The sequence below is a fragment of the Thamnophis elegans genome, chromosome 7 (genome assembly GCF_009769535.1).
Source record: "Thamnophis elegans isolate rThaEle1 chromosome 7, rThaEle1.pri, whole genome shotgun sequence".
Taxonomy (NCBI): domain Eukaryota; kingdom Metazoa; phylum Chordata; class Lepidosauria; order Squamata; family Colubridae; genus Thamnophis; species Thamnophis elegans.
Window position 1 is genome coordinate 42,227,889 of NC_045547.1, and position 20,402 is coordinate 42,248,290.

The 20,402-nt window shown below is 37.9% G+C and overlaps 1 protein-coding gene across 1 annotated transcript in view; it reads right to left on the reverse strand.

The window, feature by feature from the left end:
• TMTC2 (transmembrane O-mannosyltransferase targeting cadherins 2) overlaps positions 1-20,402 on the reverse strand; it is a 187,656-nt gene that overhangs the window by 36,598 nt on the left and 130,656 nt on the right. The window contains exons 5-8 of the mRNA XM_032221173.1: positions 18,298-18,383; positions 16,461-16,645; positions 14,849-14,927; positions 9,605-9,726 (exon numbers count right to left, since the gene is read on the reverse strand). Coding sequence (XP_032077064.1) covers positions 9,605-9,726; positions 14,849-14,927; positions 16,461-16,645; positions 18,298-18,383 — 472 coding nt within the window. The remainder of the gene's footprint in view (positions 1-9,604; positions 9,727-14,848; positions 14,928-16,460; positions 16,646-18,297; positions 18,384-20,402) is intronic.

Here is a 20,402-nt window from a genome sequence, read left to right on the forward strand (position 1 = left end):
CAAGGCCAAACAGAACTAGATAAAGAACTGTATTTCATATCACATCAATGTACAACTGATGTGGATTTCGCCCCCATGAGCGTTAAATTAATCCTGAGATTAAAGAAAAAATATGAGAAATCTATATCTTCTTTCTCATGAGGAACTATTTGATTCTTCCACATTTAATGTGTGAGCATTTCCTGGTGATGTGTAGGGCAAAACAACATTTCCATATAACTTTAGCTTATCTCAAATCATTTTTATGTACTGTTGGATCAGAAGACTGAAGTTCTAGTAAAATATGCCCCTCACTGTGCTCACTATTGTGTATATGCGCAAACAGAATTTCTAATATGAAGTACATTATCACATCTATATAATTTTCTATTGATAGGATTTCTCAGCAACAAATGTACATGGTGAAAACTAGAAGTTAACTATGGCTATTGTATAAGTGTGCATGGAGATCGTAGTAACCATCTATCAATGCACAAGCTTAAAACAAGATCCTATTCATATCGGCAGAAGAGAAAACTTGAATTAAGTAATAACTTGATTCACACAGAGGATCAGTCACCCCCAAAGCAGTCTATAAGCAAACTTCTGCATGGCATAGTTGTCTGCCAATTGATGCCGTCTCACAGATGACATGTCTAGTTTTAATATTTTATTGAGCACAACCAATATTTATATATTTTCATTGGAAGTAAAATATAACATACATGCTTAAAGGAATGAAGACAACAATGAACAAGATGGGGGGGAAACTAGGTTTCTTGGCAAAACTACAAGAATAATTTGGATTATAGGATAAACAGGGCACATTAAAAATCAGAGCAGAGCATTCAAGTTATCATCCTCTTCTGGCAAGTTTCATGTCACAAAACATTCATGTGCAAGTCATCAAAACTGCTGTCTGAGACTGGAACACATTGCTAATCCTGACTGAATTAACATTTACATCTATTATGTCATGGTCTGAAACAGAAGAACACTATTAGTCTTAGACAGTTAATTATCATGTCTCATTGCACATTCCGTTTTCTTTCCTATTTCAAGAGAGGGGAGAATTCACTGGACTTCTTCCTTGGCCATTATGCTTCAGCCTTCAGAATTATTTCCATGAAACGAATAGCAAACCCAAATATTTTTCCATTCAGCTAGAAAGTTATAATTGGCTTCTCAAAATACTTTTTTCAATTTCTTATAAGATTTTAATCCCAGTGAAAAGAAGTTTCCGTTTTTGTGCCTCTTATCATAGTGTTTAAGATTATATTTTTAATTTCATTTTGGATTATTACTGTGTTAGAACTGAAGACACAATGAGTGTTTCCCCCCTGACATGCATCATTCTATGCTTTGAAAGTAGGTAAGGAAAAATATATGTTATTTATTTGAAAATTTTTGATCTGTATCATTAGCCCAAATAGCTCTGTGTAACATTTATTACCCAAGTAAAATGACAGTCCCTGATCTTAAAATGACATTTTAAGGAACACAGTATTCAAAGAAAAAAAAAGGAATGAATAGGATACTAATTGTTACATTTAAGAGCTTTAATTTTACATTTTGACAAGAAAGTCAAAAATAGTCTCTTCTATTTTCTATCTGTAAAAGAATAAAGAAGGAATGGCTTTGAAGACCAGGAGGAAGGGCTGCCAGCAGTGGAATGATCAGATAAGCGAGGCTCTAGACAAGAGCAAGAAACTAATTTGAGAAACATGTAAGACAAGGGCTTCCGTTTTTTACACTTGTGAAGCAAAGAAAAGGCACGACTCTATTTTTAATTTTATTTATTTATTTGTATCCCATCTTTATTATTTTTACAAATAACTCAAGGCAGCAAACATCTTCCCACAACAGTAACCCTTGTTGTTCTGGGAAGATGCTCACTGCCTTGGGTTATTTCTAACACAAATAATGTGGTGAGGTGGTTTGGGATGAGGGAGAGTGACCCAACTGGCTTTCATGGCTCAGGCGGGACTTCACTATAGCTATAATAATGGAAGTGGTCCTGACATATATGGCATTGGTTTCTTAATCTGGACCACTTTGTAGTGTTGATGCTACTTGTAATGTTATGTGGAAGTGATGTTAGGAGATCAGGCAAACAGCTACCGCCGCCTAGGACATGGTCAGATAAGAGGGATAGTGAGTGGAGGAAATGGTCAGATAAGAGGGATAGTGAAGGAGGGCCCCTTCCTAAGTTATTGGGCTTTAAAGGTGGGAGTGGGAGAATTGTTCTTTCAGACTTTCAGGTTTCTGTTTATGTAGTTTTACAATAAAATAGAATTAGATTATCTGGCTGTATTTCCTGTCTGATCTAACTGGTAAGGAAGATCCTATCTGACTTTCAAGATAGTTGAAAATAATTTGGCAGTGTTTCTAAACTTGTTTTAATGCTGCCCCTGAAGACTGTTTAGTAGCTACAGCTGATCCAGAAGACAGTGGCTTATGAAGTGTCTGGTATGTTGAAATATGCTAAAATGATACTGTAACTCCATGAGTTTGTCCTGGCTGCTAGTGAGCTTCTGGATACAATTCAGGTGGCTGGTTATCCCTTATAAAGCCCGTCATAGCATAGGACCTTGTTATTTGTGAGAGTGCCATTTTTTTATTGTTTTTGCCTGTCTGGTAAGATTGGTCAGAATAGGTATGGTCTAAATTCCCTTGATTAAACAATGTCATCTATAGAGACTTAGGAAGCATAAATTCTCTGTCATGGTACCAGCCTTCTGCAATAGTATCCCTTCAGGAATCTATATGGCTTACATTGATTGAAGCTCTGAAAATTCCTGAAAATCTGGGTATTCTCCCAGGTCTTAATATAGGGGTATCCTGAGCCTCTTTAGATTTTTCTTTTATTGTTGGGTACAGCACACATTTTCTTCTGAATGTGCACAATCAGTTTCTCTGGTTCTCTTGTATGATTACTATATGGTTTAAAAGTAATAAAGCAACAATGTAAGCCTGTTCCAGGCATGTTTTGCAATATCATTTGTGTACTACAGGAAATATAGATTTCATAGAATCAGAGTTAAATCTTGTTCCCTTTTAAACAAGTTTCAAACAGACTTAAATATAGTTACATTATTAATATCACTGCACATTTTTGATGATTGTTTGAATTACCACTGTTATTTTTATGCTTTTCAAGTTCTAAATGTTATTTCTGAATACTAAGAGATAGAAAATATTTTTCACTAGTTTATTACAGATTAACAGAAATAGATTTTAACACTTACATGATAGTCAGAAGTATCTATGCATAGGGTTACACAGTGTGTAATTTTATGGCTTCATAAATATGCATACTTAATTATCACATATTTACTCAGCATTAGTACAAGAGTCCCCCTTTTATTCTAAATTAATATATCTAGTTCAGGTATCTGTCTTACTAATTATCTTTCATTTATGAGAAAGCTAACAACAGTGACATCTGTTCACAAAATGCTTTTAATGTAACATGAGAAGGTTCCTGTGATTAAATACAAATTAGTTTACACATTTATTTTCCTCTTGCATATGGCTTGCAATTCTATCTTAATAATAGTAATAAAGGTACCATCCATCGTTTTACCTTCTTACTGATACTACCCACCTTTTTAGTCACTCAAGTTCAGATTCAGCTACCTTTTGTAGATATCTGACTACAGGTGAGGAAATAGACATTTCTCTTTGTTTACTTCCAAGCAAGCATTGGGAAGCATTAATATGATTCTAGTAGAAAAGGATGACAGATTCTAGTAGAAAAGAAATCAAAAGTTTTATCCCCTGTTTTGGCCTTGATTAAAACCATAGGTTCCTTGTCTGAATGTTGCATTTATGGGTGGGAGAAATTGATATTTCAAGTAAAAGCAATTGGGAATGCAGGATCAGAATATATTTGTACTGTTTCCTGATTGGATTCCTACAAGTGTGTATGTGTGTATATATTGATCTAAAGTATTAATGGGGAGGAGAGAGAGAAGGAGAGAAAATTCTTAATCTCAAGATGACACCAATATTATTTTGTTCATGGTCTCCTCCTAAGATCCTATATGAAAATTGTTAGTATCAAGATATATGTATTTCTGCTTAAATGGCTGCTTATGTTTATGTGTGTGTCTACGACATTTAAATAAATGAAGTACTACTCATATTTAACAGGAAACCAACATGACATTGGTATCTTATACTTGGGTAACTTTGGTTCTTTGAAGTATGTCTGGACTATACTCTTTTTCAAATATTCATTAAAAAATGATGGGAATATTTATTCTGATCCCATGTCAAAATTTCTCCTTTGGCAGAAATAGTTTATAATGAGGATGTAATTAGCTGGATCTAATCCTGTGGAAAATTGTAATTAGGTTCAGATAACAAAGAGGAGTGGAAAGGGAGAAGAGTGAGAGGGAAGATGCTGCCATTTTATAGAGAAATGTATTTAAAAAAGAAGGCTTAGTTTCAGCTATTGAACTAATGATTTCAAAGGAAATGTTTTTAAATAAACAAAAAGCAACATGGATATAATTATTGCAATAGTTTATTTATGACCAAAATATAGCTTTTTAAGTAATGGAAAAGTCACAAGAGCCCAGAAGGCATTTAAATGTCCTTCTCATAATTGTGACTAAAATCTTTTGTTAAAAATTGGTGCTAGCACTAGTTACAGGCATCCAAAACCAGCTTCCAAAAATAGATTTTTTCCCCCCAAGACCCAAGCAGGGAAGAAAATAGTTTTTCCTTCTAGTCATGCTCTAATCCCATAATTATAACTTCCCTGGAAGCTTCAATTTGGTTTTATTTAAAAGATAATGAGGTCACATGCAAAGAAGCATTAAGTGTCAGGCATAGTTATCCCCAAACATACAATCTGAGCACAGGTATTTGTAACAGTCATCTTCAATTACACACTGACAGTATATGAGGTCATGACTTAAACGGTATAAAAAGAAGAAGGAAAAATCACCATCATAGGAAACTTGTCACTCCTCTGGAATCTAATAGGGTAGATGTAAAATAGGCAATAGGCAATAATGTGTCAGTCTCTTCAGAAAACCAAGTCTTGCGGCATCTTCTAGATGCATTTATTATTTACATTTGTGAATTGTACAAATCATTCTGCAGTTTCTTTCAATCCGCAACAGATATGCCATAACAAATTTGTCAGTCATGAAAGTGGTCCATTTCACTCCCCACTCCCTAATTTTTAGCTGTAGGCAATTCATTCATATTAGATTCATATTAGGAATTTAGGACTGATAATTATTTTGGCATGTACACTGAGATCACTGGATACAGTTCTATAAATGAACAGCTCAGGATTGTCTACTGCAGTATTTCTCAACCTTTACTTCATCAAGGACCCTCTTTAAATACCTTTTGTGGCCACAGACCATAGCCATGGATCCCTAAGACTCAAGGTTTAAATCATAACATTTTTAAGGCTTCACAGACCTCCCGTGGTGACATTGTGGACCCCCAGGAGTCCATGGACCACAGGTTAAAAACCACTGATCTACAATATTTTCTAATTATTCACCTGGTTAAGCCATTTATTCACAAACAATACCTTTTAAGCTTTCAAATCAATATTCCTTCCTGGTAAACTACATGGACAATTTTTCAGAAATTTCTTGGAAACATTTTTACTATTTTTCTGCAACTGAGAGAGAAACCTGACCCAAAGCCATCCAATCTCGCCCAGCCGCCCTGTTTAGGATAACCTGTTCCCTCCTGAAAGGGGGGAAACGGGGGATGCCTTACAGGGACGAGCTGAGGAGTTTGCTCAGTTTCTGTCGGACAAAATCGCTCAGATTCGGACAGACCTGGACTCCATTTGGACAGAACCAGTGGAAATGCCGAGGGTGGGTCTTGTTCAGACTTTCTGGAATGAGTTCCAGCTTGTCACTCCTGATGAAGTGGACAAGGCCATGGGAGCGATGAGTGCCTCCACCTGTTTACTGGATCCGTGTCCCTCCTGGCTGGTTTCGACCAGCAGGGAGGTAACACAAGGCTGGTTCCAGAGAATTACGAACGCCTCCTTGCGGGAGGAATCTTTTCCACAACCTCTGAAGGAGGCGGTGGTGAGACCCCTCCTCAAGAAGCCTTCTCTGGACCCAGCTATTCTTAAAAACTATCATCCAGTCTCCAACCTCCCTTTTTTAGGGAAGGTTGTTGAGAAGGTGGTGGCCCTCCAACTCCGACAGACCTTGGATGAAGCAGATTATCTAGACCCTTTTCAGTCTGGTTTCAGGCCTGGTTACTGCACCGAAACCGCTTTGGTCGCACTGACCGAGCGGGCCAGGGATAGAGGGCATTCCTCTATCCTTGTGCTCCTTGATCTCTCAGCGGCCTTCGATACCATCAACCATGTTATCCTTCTGCGACAGCTGGAAGAGGTGGGAGTGGGAGGCACCGTTTTATGGTGGTTCTCCTCTTACCTCTCCGACAAGTGGCAGTCGGTGTTGGTTGGAGGGCAGAGGTCGACTCCTAGGCCCCTCAATTATGGGGTGCCGCAGGGGCCGGTCTTGTCCCCCCTCCTATTTAAATTCTACATGAAGCCACTGGGTGAGATCATTCGCCGGCACGGGATTAAATACCACCAGTATGCAGACAACACACAGTTGTATCTGTCCGCCCTGTGCCAACTCAGCGTAGCGGTGGAAGTGATGTGCCAGTGCCTGGAAGCTGTTAGGGTCTGGATGGGAATGAACAAACTCACACTCAATCCTGACAAGACCGAATGGCTGTGGATGTTGCCTCCTAAGGACAGCCCAGCTAGTCTGTCCTTAAGCCTGGGGGGAGAAAATTTGCTCCCCTCAGAGAGGGTCCACAACTTGGGGGTCCTCCTGGATCCGCAGCTGACTTTGGAACATCACCTGTTGGCTGTGACCAGGGAGGCCTTTGCCCAGGTTTGCCTGGTGCACCAGTTGCGGCCCTACTTGGACCGGGAGGCACTTCAAACAGTCACTCACGCCCTCATCACCTCAAGACTGGATTACTGTAATGTGCTCTACTTGGGGCTGCCCCTGAAAAGTGTTTGGAGACTACAATTAGTCCAGAATGCAGCCGCGCGAGCGATACTGGTACCAAGGTACACCCACACACCTATCCTCCGCGAGTTGCACTGGCTTCCCATTGGTCTCCGAGCACGATTCAAGGTGCTGGTTATCACCTTTAAAGCCCTACATGGCCTAGGACCCAGATATCTATGAGACCGTCTTCTGCCGCATACCTCCCTAAGACCGATAAGATCGCACAGGATGGGCCTTCTCCAGGTGCCATCAGCTGGACAAAGCCAGCTGGTGACGCCTTGGAGTAGGGCCTTCTCTGTTGCCGCTCTGGCCCTATGTAACGAGCTACCCCCAGAGATCCGGAACCTACCCACTCTCATGGCCTTCCGTAACGCTATCAAAACCTGGCTTTTTCGGCAGGCCTGGGGCTGTTGACCTCTTGATTGAGGTCCAGCCCCGCTTAGACTGGGTGCATGTTGCGTTTCTTTTTAATTTGTTATGTCTTATTTGTTTTAATCTTTTTTAATATTTCTTATTTCTGTAAGCTGCCCGGAGTCCTCCGGGATTGGGCAGCCTATAAATTCAATAAATGTAAATGGAATGGAGCTGGTTTCTGCCTAAGAAAGATTAGAATTCATGATTTCCCATTTTCTAATCCTTATTTTCAACCACTATACTGTAGCAGAACTACTACTGTCTCTCATTTGTACACCTTAACCACTAATTTTTCATTCTCTTACCTTTGCAGCAAAAATATATATTTTACATATACATTTATAATACCTGGCTTTCAAAGTATTTTTTTGCAGCTGACTCCATGCAGCGTAAATTATAGTCTCACCTACAGTTCTGCTACAGTATAGATTTGATCAGATTTACTATTTTAAAACACATTATTCTCTCTTCATCTTCTACATATTGGCCTAAGATACACAGATTTTAATCAAACTTAAGTCTGTATAAATCTAAGGAAATGGCAGATGCAATATAGAACCAAATAAAATGTATATTCTAAAAGAAAGAAAATAAGCAACACTAATAAAATGACCCTACTATGTAAGGCAAGCTTATGGTTCTACACATGCAGATAGGGACTTATCCCTTAAGCTTCAGATAAATGATGCAAAATAGCATTATTTGCAATTGTTGTAAGAAACAGTGAACACAAATATAATGCATAATATTTTGAAGTGCAACAAATGGATAAACAACATTTTTTAAAAAAGAAGTAAGCACATTTTTAAGTAGCAACATAATATATATTATACTCAAAATACAATACAGGTCTTTTACATTTAAATGAATTAAGAGGAGTGGAACATTTTGTTCAGAGTATATAGTATTAGGCTAAAAAAACCACCCCTATTGAAATTACCATTTAGCTATCAAAGAATAGAATAGGCTAATTCAGATATAAAGAAGAACTAGAAATTGCCACAGCCTTCTTGTCTTTCAGTTGGGCAAAGTATATGTTACCAATGAGAAGTAGGATATTACTGCAAAACATAATTTCCATAACCATTCTTCATAATAGATATTGATATTCCTGGAGGCAATGAATAGTACAATAAGGTAATTATTGGGGAAAGGGAGTGTTGCCTGTTAATCAAAGGACAACTGGACTGAAATACTATTTATTCAGCTGACCAGCAAATTACCCAGACAATACCCAGATAACCTCAATATACATTTTGTCCACTGCTCCAGTTGGAAAACGCATTTCTAATTTAGTGTATTATAGATGTATCATCAATATCCTCTTCTTCCTCCTCCTCCTCCTCCTCCTCATCATCATCATCATAATCCTGAATTAATTCACTGAAGGATGAAAGTCTTTTTACTGACTATATACAGTTCAGTGCAACTTGGTAGATTTTGGGAGCTTCCTTGTCTAAAGCTGAGAAAAACTGACTGTCCTAAATCACCCAGTTGGCTCTCATGGCTGGGAGGGGTGGGGGTGGGGAGTACAATCTGAGTATGCTTGCACTTACTGCAGCACCTTAACCACAATACTACACTGACTCTCACTCTAGAGCAGTGGTAGTCAACCTGGCCCCTACCGCCCACTTGTGGGCGTTCCAGCTTTCATGATGGGCGGTAGGGGTTTTGTCCGATACTGAAGCACTTTCCTTTTTTTAATTTAATTGACTTCCCTACTTTATAAATCACCATTACTGTGGAACCGGTGGGCGGTTAGAAAATTTTACTACTAACAGAGATACAAAAGTGGGCGGTAGATATAAAAAGGTTAACTACACCTGCTCTAGAGAGATAAGGAATGATAATTCCCTAATATGGCCTAAATCTTCTGATAGTTTAATACATATGGAAAGACAGAAATCTGAAGAAAGATATAGGAGAATGCTGACATAGCATGCATTCTAAGTCTGTCAATATCCTTGATATATCTCCTTAGTAGATAGATTGTGAACAACAATAGAATGATTTGCAAAGGTGATCTCAAGATAGAGACCCTAGCTTGAATAGAATAGGAAAAAATAGCCTTACTGATGTTAGTATAATATTTTATACAAAGAAATAATGAAATTGGTATGTATGTGACAAATATGATTGTTTTTCTCTTGCTAAAGAAACTGCTATTTTCCAGGTAGTTTGCTTACCGTTAAAGCAAGAAGTTTCCCATATGTGAGATGAGCTGGAATGTGATCAGTTTTAGAATGCAGTGATTCCATATACCAATGTTCTGCTTCGGAGAATCTGCTAAGTCTCATGTAGGCTTCTCCTACAAAGCAGAATAGGAAACCATAAAAATATATTAATGGAACATACAAGCTGATAAAAGCAATTGATGTATATTATATATTAATATTTAAATACATGTATTTGTGTATTTATAAAATAAAATTAATACAAATCAATTTATATTTATAATTTATATTATATATTATATATGTAATATTACATAGTAGCAGTGGTAGGATTCAGCCAGTCCGCACCTATTCGGGAGAACCGGTTGTTAACTTTCTAAGCAGTTCGGAGAACCGATTGTTGGAAGAAATCCCATTTTGTTTTTTCTCACTTTACAGGGCTAATCCTGTAAGGAAGGCAGGAAGGAAACATTCTGGTGTTGTTTCTAGCCTAATCTTTATTGCCCTGCTTACAGAAACTGCCTCTCCGGTTAACCCTTATTACATTGTAATAGCTAAGGCAAAGCACCCATCGGCGTGAGTGACGTTGAGTTGACCACGCCACCCAGTCACTTGAACACTGAGCCCCGCCTACCCACTTGGTCATTAGGACAGAAAACTGGTTGTTAAATTATTTGAATCCCACCACTGCATAGTTGAATGTAGTAGAATGCTACCAACAGAATATATATGATATTACTATTAATATATAAATATCTCATATGAATATCTCTTAAAAACCTTGAGTCAACTTGCAGAAATTTTAAGACTAAGATTTTATTACTGGTTTCTTTAAATATGAATTTTATGTTTAAAGAAAATTTCCAATAGATGTTTGTGAATGGTTATCTTTCAAACCTAAGACTGGATAACAATAGGATTATAATGATGTCCAGTATTCACAATACTTTTCCAAAAAGCTTAATATGGATGGAAACATATTGGTAAAATGAGTCAAGAGATTCTTATAATTTCTGGGAGAATGAAACAACCTGGCTTGCTCTAGCTGTCAGAAGCAAAACTACCACAAAACAACTTAGATGAACATTCACATGTTTAAAATGTCACACTTCATCCTGTAAAAATGCCTACAATATCCAGAAGGATCAATATGCAAGAATTCCCACTTTTTCCAAATATGATTAATAGCTGAAATGTCTCCAATTAGTAATGGATAAAACTACATTAAAATATTTCTTTATTTTATTTATTGTACTTTAATGCAGATATACTGTGATTATTATATTACTTTGGGCTTAATTACTTTTCCCATAAGACATAAACCTAAACCAGATGATCTCTATGTGAAAAACATTTCTTGTATAAGCTTCCTCAAATATAGTTTTACAGGAAAACCAAAACTTGGGTAAGTTATCAGGAATCAAGAAAAAAAAATAGATGGTAACTTCCTAATCAACAATTGCTGTGCTCACAACAACAACAACAAAAAAGAAACCCAACAACAATCCACCAACCAAACACAAAACCCAGTCAGTTTATACAATTCTTTCTGGTCTTTCAGTCCACCCAGTTATATTGTGCTTTGACTCAAGGAAAACTCACAAAGTTTAATTTTTATTAGCAATATAATATAGAGGAATATTATGCTGATAACCAATTTTGGCATTTTTCTATAAGAAAGAAGTTTAGGGTTTTCTAAAAAAAAAACAGAAGCAAGATGACTAGTAGTCAGAATTTCTTTTTCTCCTTTGTACCATCTGTTCAATAGTTTCAACTTCTTTTAGTGAAAAATTATTTCAATTATTGGATATATTAATGAAAAAGAATGACAGCATACCAAATTATTTTTGAGCAGTTGTGGTTGAGAAGATGTTGGAAATCTGAACTGTTACAAAGAAGAATTCTATATTTTAAAAGTAACCAAGGATGCCCTGAAATAGATTTTATTCAATGTTACCCAACTTCTAAATTGTTAAGATTAATAATTAAATTTAATCCAGAAAATTATGGTAGCTAGTATGTCTAGGTTATAATATGATGCCTACTTTATCAACTTTACATCAGATCATACTTACATCAGACCAATATAGGTTTAGAGATAGGATTTTTTGTACCGTACTTCCCTGAAAATAAGACAGGGTCTTATTTTCTTTTGACCCCCCCAAAATAAGTGCTTGGCCTTATTTTCTGGGTAGTCTTATTATTTTTGAGGTGCAGGAGGCGGAGAGTATAGTCATCTCATGGCTGCTGCTGGGTTGCAATATTTTTGGGGAGGGCTTATTTTTGGGGAGGGCTTATTTTAGCACATGTGCTTAAAAGCCCAATTGGGCTTATTATTTGGGGAAGTCTTATTTTCAGGGAAACAAAAAATTTATTAATAAAGAGTTATGGTACACAACTCTTTTAATCACTAAATTTACAGAACTCAGACTTCAGAAACGTACTGTTATGCATAGGTTTTAGGGAAGTTGCCCATCAGATGATAGTGAAGAAAATATGATAATGGTCATTCAGTTGATGAGAACTGATATGGAACTCTAGATCTATACCCATCAAACCTTACATCTTTGAAAAAATTAGCATCAGGGCAATCATTTTTAATTTAAATTCATGGAACAACTTCACCAGGCATTGGACAAGAAATAATGCCTTTAAGTTGCAGGTAGGTTAATTCAATTTAAATGTTTTAAAAAAACCATTAACAATAAGAGCAGTATATGAAACCAGTTGCTCAGAGGCATGGTCTGTTCTTTATTGGATATAGTTAAGGAGAAACTAAAGAATCCAGGAAACTTTAATAGGATTTTGGGGATCTTGTTCTTTTTTTGTCCTTTGCTAGTGTAAAAACCTATCCCGGAGCTCTTTGCCTACCACAGACATAATTGATTGATGTGATGTGAATTCCAGTGTGGGTACATACATTCTCTACCAGAGTAAGCCACTGATTGATAACCCTAACTATTTTATGGAGAACAAAGTGTGAGGCAGCCAAAATATGTGGACATAATCAATTGGTACATGAAACTTACTGATGAGCAAAAAGTTTCTAGCTAGCAAAAAAAAGGAATATATATTTTTTTGCATTAAACAGGAAGTTGGGCTTGGTGCCTAAATGGCTGTCCAATAAAATTGGCTTATATGTTTATATATCACCAAATCTTATGATTCTTGTCATTCTTATAGCAATTATGATAATTCAAGGAGAAAGCAATGTTTTTTAAAAAACTATGAATCCATTTAAAATTTAAATGAAGATTTTCAACGTGCTGGTTTATTTCTATAGTTATTTAGATAAAGTGAACTGGGAGGGAGGGGGAAAGAGAGACAGAGAAACAGAGAGAGCAAGAGAGAAGATTCCATATTTAAGCCTGGGTTACTGCGATTCTCTTAGGCCATATGAGTTTGGAATTGTAGTCATAGGACCAAGTCGTAGAAGACATATTTTAGCCTATGTGAACTAGTAAGTCTTTAATCAGCTATAAATTAGTTCCTAAAAGCAATTCCTAGTATCCATATTGTGACTATGAAACAATTTCTTGGTGGAAAACCTTATCTGTTTTTAGAATCTGGATGATTATATTTGGATAATCATGTATTATTTTAAATTTGTTTTGCCTTGTTCATAGCACTTTATGAATCCAAAGCTACACAGAATTTTTATTCACTAATTGTTCTCATTTATACATTTGAATCCTGTCTATGGTCACCATGAAGGAGCCCTTCATGCCCACCAAGCCTGCACATGACGTGCCATCTCGGTCGCGCCAGGGTAACCTTCCACCCACCGGCCAGCCCGCCCACTGAGTGGTGGCTGGGTGGGCGCCGGGTGAGCCCCTCTGCCCTGGTCACGTGGTGCCCACTGCTCACCTTGAAGGCAACCTCATGGAACTCGCCGCTGCTGCTGAGTGAGGACTGGCTGGGCAGCGCCCCCTATTAACAACTCTCTCCTGGGCCATGCCCGCGCCCCTACCCGGCCCGCCTGCTGAGTAGAAGGAGGCGGCGGGGATGCATTGCTGGGCGGCCGGCAGGGCGGAGATGGGTGCAGCGCTGCCGCACTTACCCTTGGGGCTTTTCTTATGGATATGTTGGCTGGTGCTGTTTCGGGGCGCCTCAGGTGCCGGCTCCTCTGAGCGCAGCCCATTCCCCCTCCCAAGAAGACCGTTTTCTTTTTAAAAACACCTCTGCAGACGATCTTGAAAACCTGCAAGGTTGCTTTGGGAGAGGGAAGACAGGCAGCATTCCCCCCACCCCATTCCTGGTTGCCTGCAGCCTCGGAGCCTGCAGCAACTTGCACAGTAAAGGCAATTAAGAACTTCTCTCGCTCGTGAGAAGATTTTTTTTACTGTGCAAAGGCTTGCTTTAAGGCTGCAGGCTCCGAAGCTGCAGGCAACCAGGTATGGGGTGGGGGGAATGCTGCCCATCTGTTCCCTTCCAAAGCAACCTTGCAGTTTTTCAAGATCACCCAGAGAGGCGTTTTTTAAAAAGAAAATCCTGAAAAGCCACAAGATTTGGAGAGATGGGCAGCCAGTCTTTTTTTGGAGGGTGGGGGAATCCCCAGAACCAGGAGCGCAACCCACACGACTTGTTCAAAGAGCAAAAGAAAGGGACAGGAGAGGAGTTTGACTGTTTGAAAAGCCCCACTTGGAACTCCTCTCCTGTTCCTTCTTTTGCTGTCTGTACATGCAGTGCGGGTCGCGCTCCCTTTTCTTTCATAGCCAGCTTGTTTCCAATTGGGGGAGGGGGGAAGAAATGGATTTTTTCTGTCCCTCTCCATGGATCCCTACCCCAATTGGAAACGAGCTGGTTATGAAAGACAAGGGAGCACAACCCGCATGGCTTGTTCAAACAGAAAAAGAAAGGACAGGAGAGGAGTTTGGCTGTTTGAAAAGCCCCGCTTGGAATTCCTCTCCTGTTCCTTCTTTTGCTGTTTCTACATGCCGAGCGAGTCACACTGCCTTGTTGGCAAGGGTGCTTGGCAGCGACAGGGGCCAGGAGCGGTACCGGCGTCCCCGGAAGTTAATTACTTCCGGGTTAACCACCATCCGGTCCGTGTGAACTGGGGCGATCCGGGAGGAACCCACCCCTGCTATGGTGATATGGGGTAAGCTACAAATGTAAAGCTTGAAGATTTGATCAGAGCCAATAACATATCTAAATAAAATACTTTGGTTAATGCCCAATATTGGCAGAAATACAAAAATATATGCACTGGAAGAAAATGAATACAAATATTGTTAGATGTTTGCTTAGACTCACCCATCATATTATATAAACTCTGCGGTGCAAACTGTCTTGGCATTTTCTGTATCGCCTCTTTGTAAACTATAAGGGCATCCTATGACAAAGTGTTGAGAAACATATCATTACAACAACATCAAATTCAGAAGCATAAGTGTAATATAAAATAAAGTAAAATTGAAGATGCCTTTGTTAATTGTTAACAGGAAATAGGCATTTAATAAAATGTATAATGATGAATTTCATGACATCTTCAAATTGGTTTCTGTATAAGCATATGTAAAAAAAACTGTAAGTGTCCAAGGTGGTACCAAACTCTGTAGTTTTTGTTGCAGGAGATTAACAAGGATTAATTTCAATCTATATAAAAATATGCAGTTGAGATGAATCTTCTCAAGGTAAAACTGAACAATTTTCAACGTTCAGACTTGTCCATTTAAGGATGGGAAAAGAAAATATCTTAGAATTTCCTAAAACACATTCTGATGTTACTAAACTATAATAATCACAATGATACTTTTCCACCTGCCAATAATAACAGTGTTGCTGCTTTTCATAATGTAATACTGGTGTATTCTAGGTTTAAAGTTTAAAAGCCTTCTAGGTTTAAAAAAAACACATGTGTCATGTCAAACTGTTGTAGTTTTTGATCATTACCTAATCTTAAAATGAAGCTATATATTACTTGAAGCTGTCAAATTGTACACTTTGTCCATATCCCAGAAATACTGTATATAAATTTACACTTATTTCAATTGTATGTTTCTATTGTAAGAATGATGGACTGAGCAATTTGCTTTATACAACTGCCCAGCTCACATAGATGATTCTGGTGAGCTACATGATGTCGGTATATTATACCCTAATTGCAGAGGAACTTTTTTTTGTTTCTCTGGGGGCGGAAAAGTACATTAAACCATATCAGGAAGTGCTATCATTTTCATGCTCATACAGTATATCATTTGCAAAAGGATCATTTGTTAATGAATGAATTACTATTGCACCATATACTGTAATATCTATGTTTTTCCAGTAAACTAATTCATAAAATATAGCTGCTACCATCTCACTAGTCTTCCATTCTATCAGTCATCATTCTGAGTAATAACCTAGAAAAAGACATAAATTGTTAGATTGTAAATGTATTAGCAAAAGCTTGTCAGAACTCATGCTTCCTTTATGGTCTAAAATATAAGATGTAGAGACTGCATTTGACACTGTCATGCAATCTGTAATACTACCAATAACTCTAGGTACCTTGGTTGCAATCCCAAAATATCTGGAGCGCTACTTGAACAGCATTGACATTGACAAACTCATCATGAATCAATTGCAAAAGGCAGCTTTAATTGGAGCAGCTTACATCCTGAGATGATACCCTATCTATTGCAGGTCCTTGGGAAGGAATTGATAAGAGGATTTTTAATTCAGTCAAATTAAAATTCAGTCTAAATATGTGGCTGACTGTGCAAGGAACCATACTAATTTATCCAATTTATTTGCTACTCAACTCCCAAACAGCTAATAGCTAATTCTAGTATTTTAGTGGTTTATTTTAAAAAACAAAAACAAAAAACCTCATAATTATACTAAGATTATAGATGGCTGCTATGTTGCTGTAAAATTTTACCTCATACTGTCCTTGTTCATGGTAAAGTTTCCCCAGGTTATAAAGGCAGCTGGTAACAGAACTCTTATGAGCATGAGGATCTTTTAAGTTTTCATCAGGAATCTCTGAACACTTCAAAAATGTCTTCTTGGCTTCCTCAGCCTTGCCTTGATTCATTAAGATGATACCAGTATTTAAATAAGCAGCTGAAAAAAGGAAAGGGAAATGTAGCTGTTTCACATTGATACATATTATATTTGAAGTTATTTAAAACCAGAAAAATTAAATAGCTAGGGTGACAGTTTCTTCAAATCTAGATTGGCCCTTCATTTCTTTAAACTTGTTACGATTGAATTATCTTTCATTAAAGTCATAGATTATCCATACTAATTCTACAGCAATACAAGACTTCCTTTATAAGATATTGATGTCTTTAATAACTGCCATAGGAAAGACGATTGCTAATTAAAGAAAAAATGAGCTCCATCACAACAAAACATTAAAACTGGAATTTCATTAGAATTAATTGAAATGTCAAGCAAGGTGATTTCCCCTCTTAATGTTTCTTTAGAACAGTTTTGTCATAATGATAAAAAGAGGTAAAATACCCCAATTCACTACATTTGAGAGTCAGTAGATTCAGTAGAAACAATAAGTGCTGTCCAAGTGAACAAGGTAGTCTTATAGAAATTAAAGCCTTTTGGATCTGGGAAGATGGCAGACTACCTTAAATTGCTTTATTGCTGAAAGTAACATCTTCAGCTTTCTCTTTCTAGAGAAGGAAGTGTTAGACTCTTTCATTGATTTACATTTAAACTTGAACAAGTACCAATTAAAGTTGATTAAGTACTATATTGATGTTTCAGAAGTCACAGGCTTTAATTTTTCAAAGAGAATTTTGAGAGACTCCTCATTCACTCACAGAACTTTCACAAATTAGAAGATTCCATATGCAAGCATATATACAAGTGATTGGCATGATATGTACTGTAGCATGAACATTCTATTTCTCTACACCTATAATCTAATATACACCTATAACCTCGGGACGCGGTGGTTCAGTAGCTAAGATGCTGAGCTTGTTGATCAGAAAGGTCGGCAGTTCGGGGGTTTGAATCTCCAACCCCGCATAATGGAATGAGCTCCCATTACTTGTCTCAGCTTCTGCCAACCTAGCAGTTCAAAAACATGTAAAAATGTAAGTAGAAAAATAGGATCCACCTTTGGTAGGAAGGGAACAGCGTTCCATGTGTCTTTAGCATTTAGTGGCCACATGACCACAGAAAAATGTTCGGACAGCGCTGGCTCTTCAGCTTTGAAATGGAGATGAGCACTGCCCCCTAGAGTCAGGAATGACTAGCACACATGTGCAAGGGGAACCTTTACCTTTATAATCTAATATCCTGATTTAGTGACAAAAGGTTGGTAATCAGATGAAGTAAATAACAGAAGTCTTTTACCAAATTTGTTGAAGCAGCCCAGCAACCCTGAATTGCCTATTAAACATGTGACCTCTCTATGAAACAGCTCACTTTCCTTCCTGCCATAAATTTGAGCATATTTCAGCTTCTTTCATCTCAAATCAAAATTAAACATGTTACTCTGGCAACACGTTTGCCTAACAATAAAGTAAATAGTATGGATTATATTCAAGATCAACTATCTTACTATACAGCATCTTTACAATACAGTAATGATGGTCCAGTTGTTATCAAATATATTGGAACCATGCAAAAACATCTGCTCACATTTAACAGAATTAAAACTTACAGGTTTTCTTTTTAATAGTTTTATTTATAACACAACACAAATGAGAATGAACAGTGTATTTAAAAAACAAGCATGCAACTTTACTTACAGGCTAAAGTAGGTCTGCTTCCAATAGCCAATTTATAATAATGCAGTGCTTCTGAAAACCTGTTGTTCTCCTGCAATAATAATCCCCTGCGTTTAGCAGAGAAAAGGAGAAGACAAGAAGATAATTGTTGAAAATAAAATTATGAAAAATGAAATATCAAGAAACATATTTACAATGTACTTGAGAAAGAAAGATTGCTATAGATTTTGCCATATGATTTTTTTAAAATAAAAGATCATTTTGAAAGAAAGAAAAATGAGCAAGAATTATTTTTGTTCTCCAAAAGTAGTCAAATTATGCTATTGTAGAATTCTACTTCCTTGAAAAGGATCGAGAAAGGGTTCTTCTTTTGTCAAGTGAAAAAAAGAATTATACAAAGTTCACTATATTTTACTAAAACGGCTGCCTTGTCATTTAGAGAAGAGAAACTGCCACAATATGTATATGATATAGAATGGAATAGTTAAGAATTGTTGTCACCCTTTATGAGCTTGGTGAAAAGGGCAAACATTCTTATAAACACCTAATTTTTCAAAATTATTATTCCAGCTAGAGCTTTGAAATCTATTTAAAAGGTTATAATTCTTGGTATAAAATCTGAAGCTACCAATTTTCAAAATCAAAGTTAATATTAGGAATTAGTAGTAAATATCTACCTTTAAAGTACTATACCAGTGATGGCTAACCTTTTTTTGTTGCCAAAAATGTGAGGGTATGTGCCGGTGGTGGGTTTCAAATCCCATTCCAACCGGTACGGTTGGAACAGGGCTGGCAGCGTCCTCATGGACGTGTGCAGCATGCGCATGCATTTAGCACCTCCGTGACGCTCCACGATGCTCCAGCTACTCTGTGGAGCGTCGCAAAGGCGCTATAAGCACCATGCGCCTAAGCGGACGTGCACAAGCTTTTAAACACCGGTAAGGTGGGTGGGTCCTCCAGAGCACCGTACCGGAACGGTATCTAGTGTTCCGGGCTGGCTCCCGTACGCCTGTACCGGGGCTACCGCCTGCAACCCACCACTGGTATGTGCATGCCAAAACCCATAATGCAAAGTGTGCCCCCACATGCGCATTCATGCACAATCCTCCCACTACCCCCCCCACGCACTGCACTACTTGCCTCCAAGCTGTTTTTCACCCCTCCCAGACTCCGAAGGCTTTCCTGAAGCCTGGGGAGGGTGAAAACAGCTTCCCCCCCCCGGGGAGGCTCTCCAGAAGCTGGAAATGGATAGTTTCTGAACTTCCAATTGGCCCATTGGGCCCATTTTTCATTCCTCCCAGGTTTCTAAGGCTTTCCTGAAGCCTAGCACGCACATGCAAGCTAGAGCTAATGGCTCGCGTGCCTGCAGATATGGCTCCATGTGCCACCTGTGACACGTGTGCCATAGATTTGCCATCATGGTACTATACTAAAGAAAGAGCCAGAATGGTATGAAAAGAAAAGAAAAGAAAGGAAAAGGAGAAAAAGATGTACCCAAAGTATTTCTTTAACAAGGAAAATGTTTACTGATAGAAAGTAAAAATGGTTGACATACTGTTTCTTTGAGCAGTAATTAAAATACATCAAATAGAGGAGGAGCCAATGCTGCGATGATATGGATGTGCGGTCTCGATGCTCCGAGACCCCAGCCAATACGTCCCGCAGAGATGGTGAATAGGAAGAATACATCTTGCTGACCTCAGGGACATCGCAAACTCCCTGATAGAAGCAAGAGAAGTTCTTCAAGCCGGTGCCAAAAAATCCAGCCAAGGCTGACGAAGTTGGGGCGGTTCCAAAATGGAAGAATATGGAAAAAGAAAGTGTTTCCAGCTGGTGAAGAACTTTTACTGTTTTAAAGAGAGACTATAAAAAACTTAAAATTAATTCAAATTGGAGAACAGAAGAATTAAGCGCCGGAATTAAATTTGGAATGGTTTTGGACAGTGGTTATCTTACTTTTTAAATGCTATCTTCATGAATGGAATTTATGCAATTTATTTTGAAACGGCTGGATTAAGCTTTCTTCTTCTATTTTTTCTTTTATTGTTCTCTGTAACCTATGGACTAAAGTTTTCTTCTTTCATTGCTGTGGGTGTTTTTCTAACTCATTTAAAGATTGGACTCTT